The 13909-nt window shown below is 49.1% G+C and overlaps 1 protein-coding gene across 2 annotated transcripts in view; it reads left to right on the top strand.

Annotated features, from left to right (window-relative positions):
* Positions 1-13909, top strand: part of PDCD11 (programmed cell death 11) — a 42507-nt gene that overhangs the window by 27730 nt on the left and 868 nt on the right. The window contains exons 22-35 of one of the 2 annotated variants that reach the window (XM_081225052.1): positions 2826-2934; positions 4458-4547; positions 4739-4841; positions 5276-5453; positions 7831-7887; positions 8361-8483; positions 9046-9168; positions 9550-9856; positions 10051-10167; positions 10855-11004; positions 11230-11477; positions 12169-12337; positions 12897-13050; positions 13545-13710. In XM_081225052.1, coding sequence (XP_081081178.1) covers positions 2826-2934; positions 4458-4547; positions 4739-4841; positions 5276-5453; positions 7831-7887; positions 8361-8483; positions 9046-9168; positions 9550-9856; positions 10051-10167; positions 10855-11004; positions 11230-11477; positions 12169-12337; positions 12897-13050; positions 13545-13710 — 2094 coding nt within the window. Of the gene's footprint in view, positions 1-2825; positions 2935-4457; positions 4548-4738; positions 4842-5275; positions 5454-7830; positions 7888-8360; positions 8484-9045; positions 9169-9549; positions 9857-10050; positions 10168-10854; positions 11005-11226; positions 11478-12168; positions 12338-12896; positions 13051-13544; positions 13711-13909 lie in introns of both variants that reach the window. The other variant, XM_081225051.1, reaches the window with a different exon arrangement.

Raw genomic sequence — 13909 nt, 5'->3', positions numbered from 1 at the left:
GTCTTCATATGGTCTTCTCTTTGTATTTATCTATGTTCTAATCTCCTCTTTTTTCAAATTTTTTTTATTGTGGTAAAAACATAACATAAAAAAAAGAAGAAATGTCATGAAGAACCTAGGGGTAAGACAGGAATAAAGACACAGACCTACTAGAGAAAGGACTTGAGGATATGGGGAGGGGGAAGGGTAAGCTGTGACAAAGCGAGAGAGAGGCGTGGACATATATACACTACCCAACGTAAGGCAGATAGCTAGTGGGAAGCAGCCGCATAGCACAGGGAGATCAGCTCGGCGCTTTGTGACCGCCTGGAGGGGTGGGATAGGGAGGGTGGGAGGGAGGGAGACGCAAGCGGGAAGAGATATGGGAACATATGTATATGTATAACTGGTTCACTTTGTTATAAAGCAGAAACTGACACACCATTGTAAAGCAATTATATTCCAATAAAGATGTAAAAAAAATAATAACATAAATAACATAAATTTGCCCTCTTAACACTTTTTAGGTATACATTATGGTATTGTTCTATATGCATATTTTTATATAACAGATCTCTAAACTTTTTCATCTTGCATGACCGAAACTCTATAGCCATTCATTTCCCCCTGACTCCCCAGCCTCTCGCAACCATCATTCTACTTTCTGTTTCTTTGAGTTTGATTACTTCGATACCTCATATAAGTGGAGTCCTGCACAGTCCTTCTGTGACTGGCTTATTTCACTCAGCACAACATCCTCAGGGTTCATCCGTGTGGTAACATACAGCAAGATTTCCTTCTTTTTTAAGCTGAGTAATATTCCATTGTGTGTATATATGTTGTCTTTATCCATTCATCCATCAGTGGACATTTAGGTTGTTTCCACACCTTGGCTATTATGAATAGTGCTGCAGTGAACATGGATATACAGATATCTCTTTGAGATCTTGTTTTTAATTCTTTTAGCTACATACCCAGAAGTAAGAGTGCTGTATCATATGGTAGTTTTTTGAGGAACTTCCATACTGTTCTCCATAGTGGCTGCACCATTTTACAGTCCTACCAGCAGTGTGCAGGGATGGATTCCCTTTTCCCACATCCTAGCCAATGCTTGTTATTTTCTGTTTGATAATGGCCATCCTTACAGATGTGAGGTTAATATCTCGCTGTGGTTTTGATTTATATTTCCCTGCTAGTGATGTTGAGGACCTTTTCCTATGCTTCTTGGATGTTTGTATTATCTTCTTTGGAGAAATGTCTGTTCCAGTTCTGTTTTTCAGTCAGGTTATTTGTTTTTTTATTATTGAGTTGTAGCTTAATTTCTTATAAGGATACCAGTAGTGTTGGATTAAGTCCCACCCTAACGACTTCATTTTAACTTAATTGCCTCTTTAAATTCCCTGTCTCCAAACACAGTCACATTCTGAGGTATTGGAAGTTGGTGCTTCAACATAAGAATTTGGGGGGCTGGGTGAGACAATTCAGCTCATAACAGAGGCACTCCCATATCAGCTATTGAGGAATAAATTTTTTTATCATAACTATACATATATATTATATATATATATGTATAAAGGCATTATAGATAATGAATGTAAATTATCTGTTAGTTATCTATTAGAGTGCCAGGCACATGGATGTTCTGTGTGTGTTTTAAGAAATGACATTTTACAGATGTTCCCTTCTCAGGCTTCTCCCTTCACCCCCAGAGGATGAATTCTCCATTATTTGACATATATCCAGCTCTTGCTTTTATACTTTCGTTATACATACATACATATATATATATATATATATATATATATATATATACAAAAAGTTATTTTGTATGGTTTTCAAATTTTACATAAATTGTATGCTGGGCTTAATATTCTGCAGCTTGTTTTCTTCACTCAAACTTTTGTTCTTGCGATCTCTCCATTTCGGGGCCTAGAGTTAAAACAGTAACCCATCCTGTGCCTGTGCCAAACTGTATATATTTTCAAGCTGATGGAGGACGTTTACGGTTGTTTCCACAATGCCACAGTGAACATCCTTGAACTCGTTCCATTGTGCGCCTGTGCAGGGATTTCTCTAGGGTGGAATTGCTGGGTGTGTTTCAGCTTTACTAGTGTATGAGTTTCCTGTGTTCCTATATTCACCAGTACTTGCTATTATATGTTACAGTTTTACCAGTATTACTTGTACCATTTTACTGATGAGTTCTGTTTTGTTTTAGAAATTTGAATTGGTAAGCTGGGCTGGTTGGAATGGTGGGAATTCTGTGCTTCCTTTGAAGTGATTTGGGGACTGATAACTTTCAGACCACATCTCCTTGTGGCTTTTCTGAGAAGAAAAAGAGAATCAAGAAAGTGATGATGCCAAGGTAGCATAGGGGAGAGAGCACTGGATTTTTGAATCAGGAACTCTGACTTCAACTCCTGGGTCTGTAGCATAAAATGAGTTTAATAATATCTGTCCTACTTGATGCACACATGAGAGTGTTGTCACATTCAGTGAGAGATTATTTGTGAAAGCAGTTCTGCAAACGGTAAAGCAGTAGCTAAAGCACTGAAAGAAGTAAAATAGTTTTGTTTCCTATACTTATAAAGATTATTGTTGGCTACCTCCTTTAGAGCTTGTTCATACCTAGGTGAGTGAATTGGAAGGGATTAATTTTCACGCAGGTATTGTGAACATTCATTCCCCTTTAAGGAGAGAAATGGCCGGGGGGTGGTGCATGGTGGGTGTGTATGAGTTAGCGGAGTCCTGTAAAATCAATCCATGGCCACTCGAGGGAGATGGTTTCAAGCTAGAAGCTGATTCCAGAGGTTGGTTTCCTCTTTCCCTTGCCTTTCTGCAACCAGTGAGCTGGAGAAGGATGGCCACACTGCTCTCAACACTCATTCTGTTGGCCCCTTGGAGAAGATTAAACAGTACCAGGCTGGTCAGACTGTCACTTGCTTCTTGAAGAAGGTGAGTAGTGCACGCCCTGCAATGCAATGCTGTCCCTCTTACAGAAGAAAACGGGGAGAAACTGACAATGACCATTTGCACTAGGCTTTGCTTCTGTGTTTGCTGCCATGCTGGTTTGTAGAAGACAGTAGAAGGTCTCTGCTCCTAGAAAACTTCTGGTCTAATCAAGGAGTTAAATCTATGGCCTACAAAACAGCTAGCAAGCAAGTCACACTTCTGCATATTTATAGATTAATTGTACAAAATGGAAAGAAAAATACATCACAGAGCAAGATTTTAAATCCGGTTCTTTATTTTATCTTAAATAATGTAAAATTCAAATTTCAGTGTCCACAAATAAAGTTTTATCAGAAGACACACACACACACACAAATATTTTAAATAAAAATAAGAATGTTTTATTTAAAATAAAATGTTGGATCTTAGATTCTTGCCTTTTATAAAGTTCGGTAACAGTGCAAAACCATATGTAGTTGGGTGCCAGATTATGCGTTCTAACCCCAAGTGGAACAGGAGTTGAGTAAAGGGAAGAGATCAGTGAGAACTATACCAGTTGGAATACATCAGAGAGTGGGTTGGTCTGAGCTTGACCCTGAAGGATAATTCCTCTTCATTGCTGCCAGATTCTTCCTCCATGAGCATGTATCTGAGTATGTCTGTGGTGCTTGGTCCTTTTAGTTACCTGTTGTCTGTAGACATTCATAAACCCGAGATGCCTTAGAGTGGTGTTTAAGCCCTTCATAATCTGGCTTTATGAATCTGGTATACCAGTCATGCTGAAAACCTCCTCTATTTTTCTCCCTTCTTGCCTTTATTTCTACACTGGGGGTACTGTCTATTCTTATTGCCTACAACCCTTCAAGGTCCAGCACAGATAACCCTCCCTTCTTACTAGTTCTCCTACAGGGTCCCGTAACATGCTGTGCTCTTCCTTGTTGCTTGCTCCTGCATACTCATTTGACTTACTCTCTGCAGACTGTAATCTCTTTGAAGGCAGGGCCTGGCTTTTACTTACCCCTCTCATGCCATATACACAGTGGCTGCTTGATAACATGTTTTGTTGAGTTGACCTGAAAATTGGGGTGTGTATTTAGGGCAGAACACCGTGTCAATAGCAAAATCTAAATTGATTTAGAAATAAGATGTTAGTCCCTGAAGATGGTTAACAGTCACTGGGCACAACTGAGTTTGGGGGGGGCGACAGAGGTCAGTGGGACTGGTCCTACTGCTTGAGGATATCTCTGAGGCCTTTTTTGCCTCCTAATCAGCTGAGGCGCCAGAAGAGATGCATGTTCTGCTGGGCTGGCAAAGGCTCTGAGCTAGACTCTGAGTGAAGCCTGCGAGAAGTGGAGGTTGGACAGGGGCATTGGGACGTAGGGGTGCATTCCTGTTCCTTGGGACAATGTAGGCTTTGGGCCCTTTGAGCCCTGTGATTTTAGGAGAGTCTGTTTTAGTGAAGGGAAGAGAAGAGACGCTTGTATCTGCCCATTCCATTTCTCCTCCTGTTTTTTTTTTTCCCCTAGTACAACGTGGTTAAGAAATGGCTTGAGGTGGACATCGCTCCAGACATCCGGGGGAGAATTCCCTTACTGCTCACTTCTCTTAGCTTCAAGGTCAGTGTGGCTGAGATCCCTGGAGAGGAAACCCCAGCTCCCTGAGCTCAACTTAGTGTCTGGTGTGTGCTCGCAGTGGGTACAGGGAACCGTACCGTGGGAGATACTTACCGTGCAGACTTAAATGCTGTGGTTTTGGATAAATGACAGGCCTTTCCTCAAACATCAGAAGAATTTTCTCGCCCTTCCAGGTTCTGAAACATCCAGATAAGAAGTTCCGGATTGGCCAGGCCCTGAAGGCCACCGTGGTCGGCCCAGATTCCTCCAAGGCCTTCTTGTGTCTTTCACTCATAGGTGTGGTGATGAAATGGGACCTGGTCAGGGAAGGGAGGGGGTGGAAGGGAGCGGGAAGAGGTCTTCAGTCACTGCCCAGGTTGAAGGATGCTGTGGGTTTCGGAGTCCTTAGAAAGCCTAGCCTGGTGGCTATGTCCTTGGAACAGTTTTTCTCTCGGGGCTTTGCTCTGTGGCCTGTGTCTGAGTCACCTTGACCTACACAGTTGTTTTTCTTAGGTTTCTCAGAAAGGTTTGTCCACCACATGGCCCTCGCATTCTTGACCACATGGCATGGTGATCCGGGTCTGATCATGTGGTGTGATCATTCAGGTCCACTCAGCCTAGACAGCCCGAGTCTGGACACCTCCACCTCCCCTGGACTCTGGTTGGCCAGTGCCTGGGCTTCTTTCTTGGCTCATTTCCTCTTCCCTGAATCTGGTTCATTCTCCTGCCAGGTCCTCACAAGCTCAAGAAAGGCGAAGTGGCCATGGGCCGCGTGGTGAAGGTGCTTCCGAAGGAGGGACTGACCGTCTCCTTCCCCTTCGGGAAGATCGGAAGAGTCAGTATATTTCACTTGAGTGACTCCTACTCAGAGACGCCCCTGGAAAACTTTACCCCACAGAAGATTGTCAGGTAGGCTGAGTTCTCTTCCTCTTTTCAGCTCTCTGTGGGATTGGTGGGGGTTTTTTTGTTTTTGTTTTTCTTTTAATTATAGATGTGTGATTTTGTACCAGAAAAAAATAGTATATAAAATGGAAAATGAAAATTGCTGTTGCTCCTCTCTTTCTCCACCACTTTTTGCCATTAGATACTTTGATCTCTATCTTTCAAGACTCTAACATATATAGGTATAATTTGCCTGTATGTAATAGTAGAATTTCATTTTATGTGCTATTCTGCAACTTGCTTTTTTCTCACGGCAGTTTATCATACACTTTTTCTTTCCTGTGCTAGTATATTAAAATCAGCCTTGTTCTTTTACCTTATTTTTAACATTTTTTTTTAGTATTGCATGACGTGTTTTTTTAAAAATCACAGTTTATTTAAACAATTCTGTTGATGGACAATAATGTTGAAGTGAATATCTTTTGCACATATGTTTGTATACTAGTGAAAGTATAACTGTGAAATAAATTCCTAGGAGTAAAGTTGATGGGTCAAACAATGTTATGCATTTTGCCAAAGTGCCTTCCAAAAGGACTTTGCTCATTTTTATCTCAATTAACAATAAATATGACTGTTCATTCCTCACACCCCTGTCAGCACTGGATATTCTTAATTTTTTACCTTTGCCATTGAATAGGCTGAAATTGATCTTGCATTTTAATTTGAATTTCTCTTACTGGTCATTTTTCATGTTTATTGGCTGTTTACATTTGTTCTGTGCTTTGCTTGGCCAAGTTGCTTCCTCATTTTACTATTGAACCATTCATCTTTTTAATTAAAAAAAAAATTGATCTGTATGTGTTCTCTGCAAGAGGATAGCAGTAACCTTTTGCAGTTGGGGGGTGCTTTATGAACTATTTTGGATGCACAAAAATGAACCTACCTCAGAGTTTTAAAACCATTTTATAGCCTGAATAAACTAGCATGGAGAGGCATATTTCAGCCTTGTACAATACAGACTTGTCTGACAACCACAGCTATCCAACAGTGGAGCAGACACCTTCAGGAGGCAGAGACTGGAAAGTAGTAATTGTCCTCCCATCTCGAGTGTCCCAGCCACCAGCACCTGCATAAATTCTCAACCACTTGTCAGGGCTAAACAGCACAAAATGCCCAGGGCCTAGGAGAAGAAAAAGAATGAGTCAGAGGGAAATCCAAGATCATCTCTGCTTTGCTTATTTAGGCTTACAAAATACAGGTGTGATTTTTTTTTTAGCAAAATATTTTTTAAAAATAACATTATTGGGCTTCCCTGGTGGCGCAGTGGTTGAGAATCTGCCTGCTAATGCAGGGGACACGGGTTCGAGCCCTGGTCTGGGAGGATCCCACATGCCGCGGGGCAACTAGGCCCGTGAGCCACAACTACTGAGCCTGCGCGTCTGGAGCCTGTGCTCCGCCACAAGAGAGGCCGCGATAGTGAGAGGCCCGCGCACCGCGATGAAGAGTGGCCCCCGCTCGCCGCAACTAGGGAAAGCCCTCGCACAGAAACAAAGACCCAACACAGCATAAATAAATAAATTAATTAATAAACTCCTACCCCCAACATCTTAATAAATAAATAAATAAATAAATAAATAAATAGCATTATTGTAGTTAAATGTATGAGTAGCATTCAGTTGTAATTCCTTCATCTGTCAATGTGAATAATAAGTTAAATGCCTAAAGACAGATGATCCCTTCAGGTCCTTTCCTGCTTTAAGGGCTGTGATTCCCTGGTAGAAAAGGCACGTGCCTGTCATGGGAGAATTTGGACTACATTGTTGCTGAGATCCTTTCTACTGATGAGATCCTCTACCTTGCATGGTGGTATAAATGACACCACCATTGCGTGGTGGGTTTGGAAACCGCCCCCCCCAAAGAGTAAATCCTGTTTCCCTCCCAGAAACCTCCCCTGCTCAGGCCTCCCTCATGGGCTCCTCTGACCCGCTGCTCTGAGTCGGCACTGGTACCAGGCTGTCCCCTGTCATGGTTTCCTGTGCTGAGTCTGTCTCTCCACGAGACCAGACCCTCCCAGCCCGCGATGCAGGGCTGGTCTCACCTCCTAAGTAATCACCGCGTGGCCCTGTGCGCCTTCCAGAGGGCTTGCATGTATCCTCTTGTTTCCTCCTCCCAGCACCGTTCTTGGGTGAGGAGAGAAAGTAGCAGTATTTTTACTTGACGAACTAGTAAACTGAGGCCTAGAGAGGGGACTTGTCCCGAGTCCCTCAGCAGGCTGTCAGCAGGACGAACAGAGCCCTCGCTCTCGCCTGTTGCTCAGCCTTGTGGAGAGGAAGCCGAGGCCCTCTCCCGTCTCCTGAGGTGCTGGCTGGCGTCAGCGTTTCCTTCTCTTTTGCTCTCACTCCAGGTGTTATGTGCTGTCCACTACAGGCCCTGTATTGACTTTGTCACTGCGATCATCCAGGTGAGTGTCTGTGTTGTTGGGGGAAGAATTGGGGGAGAACTCCCCACCCCCGGCCCCAGAGGACTGAGGAGAGGCTGTGTGGATCTGACACAGAGCTTTGGGCCTCCCAGCTTGCTTCTCTGCTCACCCCCTTTATGCCCGGCCCCGTTTTTTATCCAGAAAAGCTGAGGCCCCCAGGCCTCCACAGTAGGGACAAGTGTGCCGTGAAGTGGATTGGCCTGAAGTCACGGTTCGAAATGGATGTATGGGGTTTAACCTCCCTCGGGCTTGCTCAGCCTCTCCCTGTTACTCTTAAAGCCGTCCCCAGCTGCCAGGAGTTCAGGAGAGGGTAGGGCTGGGCTCTGATGGTGATATCCTACTGACAGATCCAGAGTCGTATTCTTACAAAGTGTGATTATCACAGGAGATTTGGGGGGTGAGGGTCGGGAAATGGGGTCAGAGGTAAATGTGTAGTAAACCTTTTATTCCTTTAGGACGAACCCGGAGACGAAAAGCAAAATAACAGATCCTGAGATTAACTCCATCCAGGATATTGAGGAAGGGCAGCTCCTGAGGGGCTACGTGAAGTCCGTCCAGCCGTCCGGCGTGCTCTTAGGGTGAGTGAGGCGGAGCCCGGGGGCGTGGACCAGCCCCGAGCATTCTCCCGGGGCCTGTCTTGATTGGCCCGCTGCTGCCCCCGGTCACCATCTCTGGAGGGAACATGAAGGAAGGAGAGTCTGTGTTCCCACCAGTGTTTTAAATTCCAAGTCTTTTTATACTTTCAAAGAAGTTTTGAATTACTCTTGTTGGGCGTTTTTGACAAAGAATGTGGCATGTCCATGGTCATGATTTGTAAATGTTCCATGAACCCCCAGATGTTACAGCCTTCCCTGCTGTAATTATGTTTCCTCATTTTCTTCTGGTCTTTCTAGCAGCTTGTGAGTGCTTTGTGATGCTCTGATATGGGGTAAAGAGCGTTTTTCAATTATGTCTTCATTACGCTCGATGGTTTTTCCAGTCTACAAAGCCCTCTTTATTTTGTTGAGCGCCAGGAACCTTCTGTCTGTCCTCAATCCTCTTCACAACTTGAGTCTCTGGGAGAGAGGAGGCATTAGGCTTGGCTGGGGACTCTCTTGCTGTGTTTCTGACCACAGGACCCTTGTCTCTCTCTCCTGTCAGCCTTGGCCCCTCAGTTACAGGTTTGGCCCGATACCCACATGTCTCCCAGTACAGCCTGTCCAAGGATGCCCCTTCCGACAGGTATCTCCCCGAGGGCAAGCTGCTCACAGCCAAGGTCCTAAGGTAGGTGTTCTTCTCTCTTTCTCACCTCTTTCTCTGGGAACGCTGGGTGGAGATGGAGAGGTGAACTATAAACACGATGGCTTAGGCAATGGTAAGTAACGATGAGTGAGCTCCCTTTGTGTGGAGCCTTCTACCTCGGCTCCTAAAGGCAATCGTGGAGACTTTCCTCTGCACAGGCACCCGTCTTTGGGGATGGGGGAAGGGATAGCACAGCTGCCCTCTGTATTTTTCTACCAAAGCAATCGTGCAGATAATTCCTGAGATCCCTGCACGGATTCCAAGGCAGGTGGGGGCAGGCCCAGACACTGCGGGCTGCTCACTGTGACCATTGCGCTCCTTATGCTGTCCCCATGGCCCGCTCGTCTGGTCTCCCTGTCGTAGCCTGAACCGCCGGGAGAACCTGGTAGAGCTGTCAATCCCCGCCGACGACACTGGAAAGCCGGACGTGTTTTCTGCCTCCCTGGGACTGCCACTTCCGAAGCAAGGGGGCAGGGAAACAGAGGCAGAGGAGAGAGACCACAAAGGAGAAGAAGAGAAGGAGGAGAGGAAGAATCAGAAACAGCAAGAGAAGAGGATTGGGAAGGGGCAGGAGGGGGCACAGCTGCCCAGCAAGGAGAAGAAAGAGCCCCGGAAGCCCCAGGCGAAGAAGCTGGGCAAGCGGCCGCGCCCGGAGTCTGGCAGTGAGCAGGTAGGGCCCTCGGGGAGGATGGCCTCCTTCACAGGAAAAGGAGAGCCTTCCAGAATCCGCCCAGCAGCCGCTTCGCCTCAGCCTCGAGGACCGAGAGAGGCTGAGTTTGGGTGGGGAGAGGGTACCGCTCGGGGCCGCGGAGGGCGCTCGGGGCGAGAAGCCAGGCTCAGCGTCGTCCCCGCCTGTCATGCCAGGAAAGCGGGAACAAGAGGCAGAGGAGAGCTGCCCCGTCCGAGGAGGACGACAGCGGTGTGGAAGTGTACTACCGGGAAGGAGAAGAGGACGTGGAGGAGATGGGTGTGCGGCCCCAGGTGAGTGCGGCGCCGGATGTGGGGGAAGGGCCGCCCCAGGAGGGAGTCCCTGCTCCCCTGCCTGAGGGCTGGGCTGTCCTCAGCACCACCCTCCTGTCTTCATTTTCTGTAAGATGTGAGGAGGTGGGGTGCCTAGTTTCCTCAGTTGGTCATCAGCTCCAGAGAACAGGGCCGCTGCTTCACCTGCTGAGTGGGCTGTGAAAGTCAATTCTAGTCGATGTTTATTAGCTGGAGTGGAATTGAATTAGTGGGGGTGGGGGGACGGGAAAAGGAAAGGAGGCTTGTCCGTCTGAGCCTGTGTCCTGCTCCGAGAAATGAGGACAGCGCTACTGGGACCGAGGGCAGGTGTGGAAGGGCCTCCCAGACTTCAGGTGTCGCATCCCTGCCATCCTCGGAACATCTGTCCTACCTCTGTCCTAGCTCTACTGCTGTTTTATGCCTGCACGTTTATATGTGTTTGCCTATGTGGCTTTTTAAAAATATTCCTTAAACCTACTTATTTACAAAGGAAGCTTTCACGTCACTCCTAAAAGTGTCCCCAGTGCACCGGGGCCTGGCCTGGCCGTGGGAGGAGAGAAAAGGCCTCTGGGCACCGTGGCGGTCCCTGCTTCTCCGGGTGGAAAGGGGCTGTGGAACAGGGGCAGCCTGGGCTCAGTGCTTTTTTCACATGCGCCTGTGATCCTCCAGGAGAAGCAGACCAGGCCGGCAGAAGCACCCCGGCTGCAGCTGTCTTCCGGCTTCGCTTGGGATGTGGAGCTGGACACTCTGACCCCGGCCTTGCCACCTCGCGAAGAGAGCTCCGACGGCGAGGAGGACGAGAAGACAGAGCAGGCCACGGTGCCGTATTTTCCAGGGCTTCGTCCTTTCCGCAGGGACCCTCGGCGCCGCTCTCCCGTGCTCTGTCCTAGCTAGCCTGGGTGTCTCTTCCGAGGGGTGGGGCCGTCTCAGGCTGGGAGCATTTGCGGAGCTCGGGGGCTGCCCTGCCGGCTCCTGACCTCCACCACAGACTTCCCCAGGGCTGAGCAGCAGATTGCTCACTTGGTGTTTTGCCTTCCACAGCAGAAGAAGAAAAGCAAGAAGGAAAGGGAGCTGGAGAAGCAGAAGGCAGAGAAAGAGCTGTCCCGCATCGAGGAGGCGCTGATGGATCCCGGGCGGCAGCCGGAGTCGGCAGATGACTTCGACCGGCTCGTGCTGAGCTCCCCCAACAGCTCCATCCTGTGGCTGCAGTACATGGCCTTCCACCTGCAGGCCACGGAGATCGAGAAGGCCCGGGCCGTGGCCGAGAGGGCGCTCAAGACCATCTCCTTCAGGTCTCGGCTACGCCCTCCTGCCTTGGGGCCCTGTCTTTCTCCAGGGGGGGCTGTGTCTCCTCGGCAGGCTGGCGGCAGTTTGGGTGGCTGCCACCGGGCACCTGTGGGTTCACGGGCTTTCAGAGATGTGCTGTCTGTGAAATAGATCTGCTCATTTATATTTTATAGTCCTCTTCACCGAGATAGCCAAGGGTAACATTTACACGAGGCATGGGCCCTCAGTTAGGTGCCCCACTCGGAGCAGAAGTACAAGAGGGAAAACACCTCTCCACATCCCTGGGCGAAAACGCTGTCGGTGACCATGTTCCAGGCCGAGGGTAGAGTGGGTTTCCCAAAGGCTAGTGAAGAGGGATGGTGCTCCTTTGCATCATTCTCTTAGTTTGGGGGGAGATTCAGACCACAGATTCCTTCCAGTCCAGACCTCAGGCCGGTTTGAGATTTGGTAGGTTTCCTTCCCAGGAGTGGAGGCAGAAACCCGGGGAGCCCCAGACCCCACAGCCATGGGGTTGGGGTTCCTGCTACTGTGTGAGCTGCGGTGGGGACAGGGCCCCTCGGGGCCTGCACTTGGGGGTGGGAACTGAGGACGTGGGTGGAGCCTGGGGAGGAGGATGTAGTTCCAGTCCCCCGACAGCAGTGGGGGGCTCGTTGGGCCAAGATGATGGAGCTCACGTGCTGACTGCTCTCCCTCCAGAGAGGAGCAGGAGAAGCTGAACGTGTGGGTGGCCCTGCTGAACTTAGAAAACATGTACGGCTCCCAGGGGTCACTGACCAAGGTCTTCGAGCGGGCCGTGCAGTACAACGAGCCTCTCAAGGTCTTTCTCCATCTGGCTGACATCTACACCAAGTCAGAGAAATTCCAGGTAGGAGTCTGGGCCAGGTGGCCGGCTGCCAGGGGGACCTCAGCCACTTAGAAACGAGCTCCTGGGAGCCCCAGAGGCAGCAGGGAAGTCTCGGGGGAGAACAGCCGCATCTGGACCCAGTCCTGCCCCAGGCTTGCTCACCTTCCAGGTGGGAGAAGTCGTTTCCCCCGCCTCCGCTTTGGGAATGTGGGGCCGGGATGAGGGAAGGGAAGGGACAGCAGACCCCGGGGTCTATCCCTTGGGATGCCGACGCGTGTCACCGACAGGAGGCGACATACCCCAGTAGCCCTTTTTCATCTCTCCTCCTCCCCCTCGTCATGCTCACGTTCTCTCTTCTAGTCTTAGGACCTCCTCACGGCACAGGCTTAGGAGGGAGACTCCCCATCACGTGCTCTCCTCGTCCTGTGCGCCTGCCCTCTCCCCCCACGTACCTGACATTGGGCCTGGATACTGATGGAGTCTGAGCCCAGGTCTAGCTTCCCATGAGTGTAGGTGCCTGTCTCTGCCGTCGCCCCTCTGTCTTAATCACTCTCCTCAGCTTATGTCGTCTTTCCCACAGGAAGCTGGTGAACTTTACAACCGGATGCTGAAACGTTTCAGGCAGGAGAAAGCTGTCTGGATCAAATACGGCGCCTTTCTTCTGCGGAGGGGCCAGGCTGGGGCCAGTCACCGCGTGATGCAGCGAGCCCTCGAGTGCCTGCCTAAGAAAGAACGTGAGTGCTTGTTCCCACCCACCGGCCCAATTCCAGGGCGCAGTAGGCTGTCTCCCATCTGGGCGGAGGGCTGGGGGTCTCCTCATCCAAGGGCTGGTGTTGGGAAAGCCCTGTGGAGCGTACGTGGCTCTCTCTCTCTTGATCGTATGCTCATGAACATAGCTCGTGTTGCATTTTAAAATTCTAAACTCCGAAGATAGAGGGACAGAAAGGAATTAGCACTAATTCTTTTGCCTCTGCCTGCCCCACGGCCCACCTCTCATCCCGATTCCCCCTTCTCGGTCCGGAGGGTACGATGTCTGCTGTTGGGAGTCATAGATCAGTGCCCATCTGTGTATTTGGCCCTAAACCCGCCCCACTGTCCCTCTTGTCATCACCTAGGTCTTAGGACCCAAGAGCAGGGAATCAGGCATCAGACCCTGTCCCTGTAGGGTAGTGTGTTTTGATGAGGGCATCTGTCTGCTTTCTGTGTCTGAGTTGTCCTCTCCCTGCAGACGTGGATGTGATTGCCAAGTTTGCCCAGCTTGAGTTCCAGCTGGGGGATGCGGAGCGCGCCAAAGCCATTTTCGAGAACACGCTGAGCACCTACCCAAAGCGCACGGATGTCTGGTCGGTCTACATCGACATGATCATCAAGCGTGGCAGCCAGAAGGAAGTCCGGTGAGAGGGGAGGACAGGCTGAGGCCTAATTGCCTGTTGGGGGGTTGGGAACATTGGCCACTTGGAGGCGTTTTAGCCCCCCAGCAGCTCCCGGAACCCCAGTTCTCTTACTCTGTCTGGAAAAACGGCTTTGACATGACATGTCCTATGACATTCACTTTTCCAGTTTCTTTTCTGCCTCAGCGGCTAGCCTCTGGTC

The sequence above is a fragment of the Mesoplodon bidens genome, assembly GCF_964165515.1.
Source record: "Mesoplodon bidens genome assembly, chromosome: 1".
NCBI lineage: Eukaryota > Metazoa > Chordata > Mammalia > Artiodactyla > Ziphiidae > Mesoplodon > Mesoplodon bidens.
This window is presented reverse-complemented; position numbering and strand designations above follow the sequence as displayed.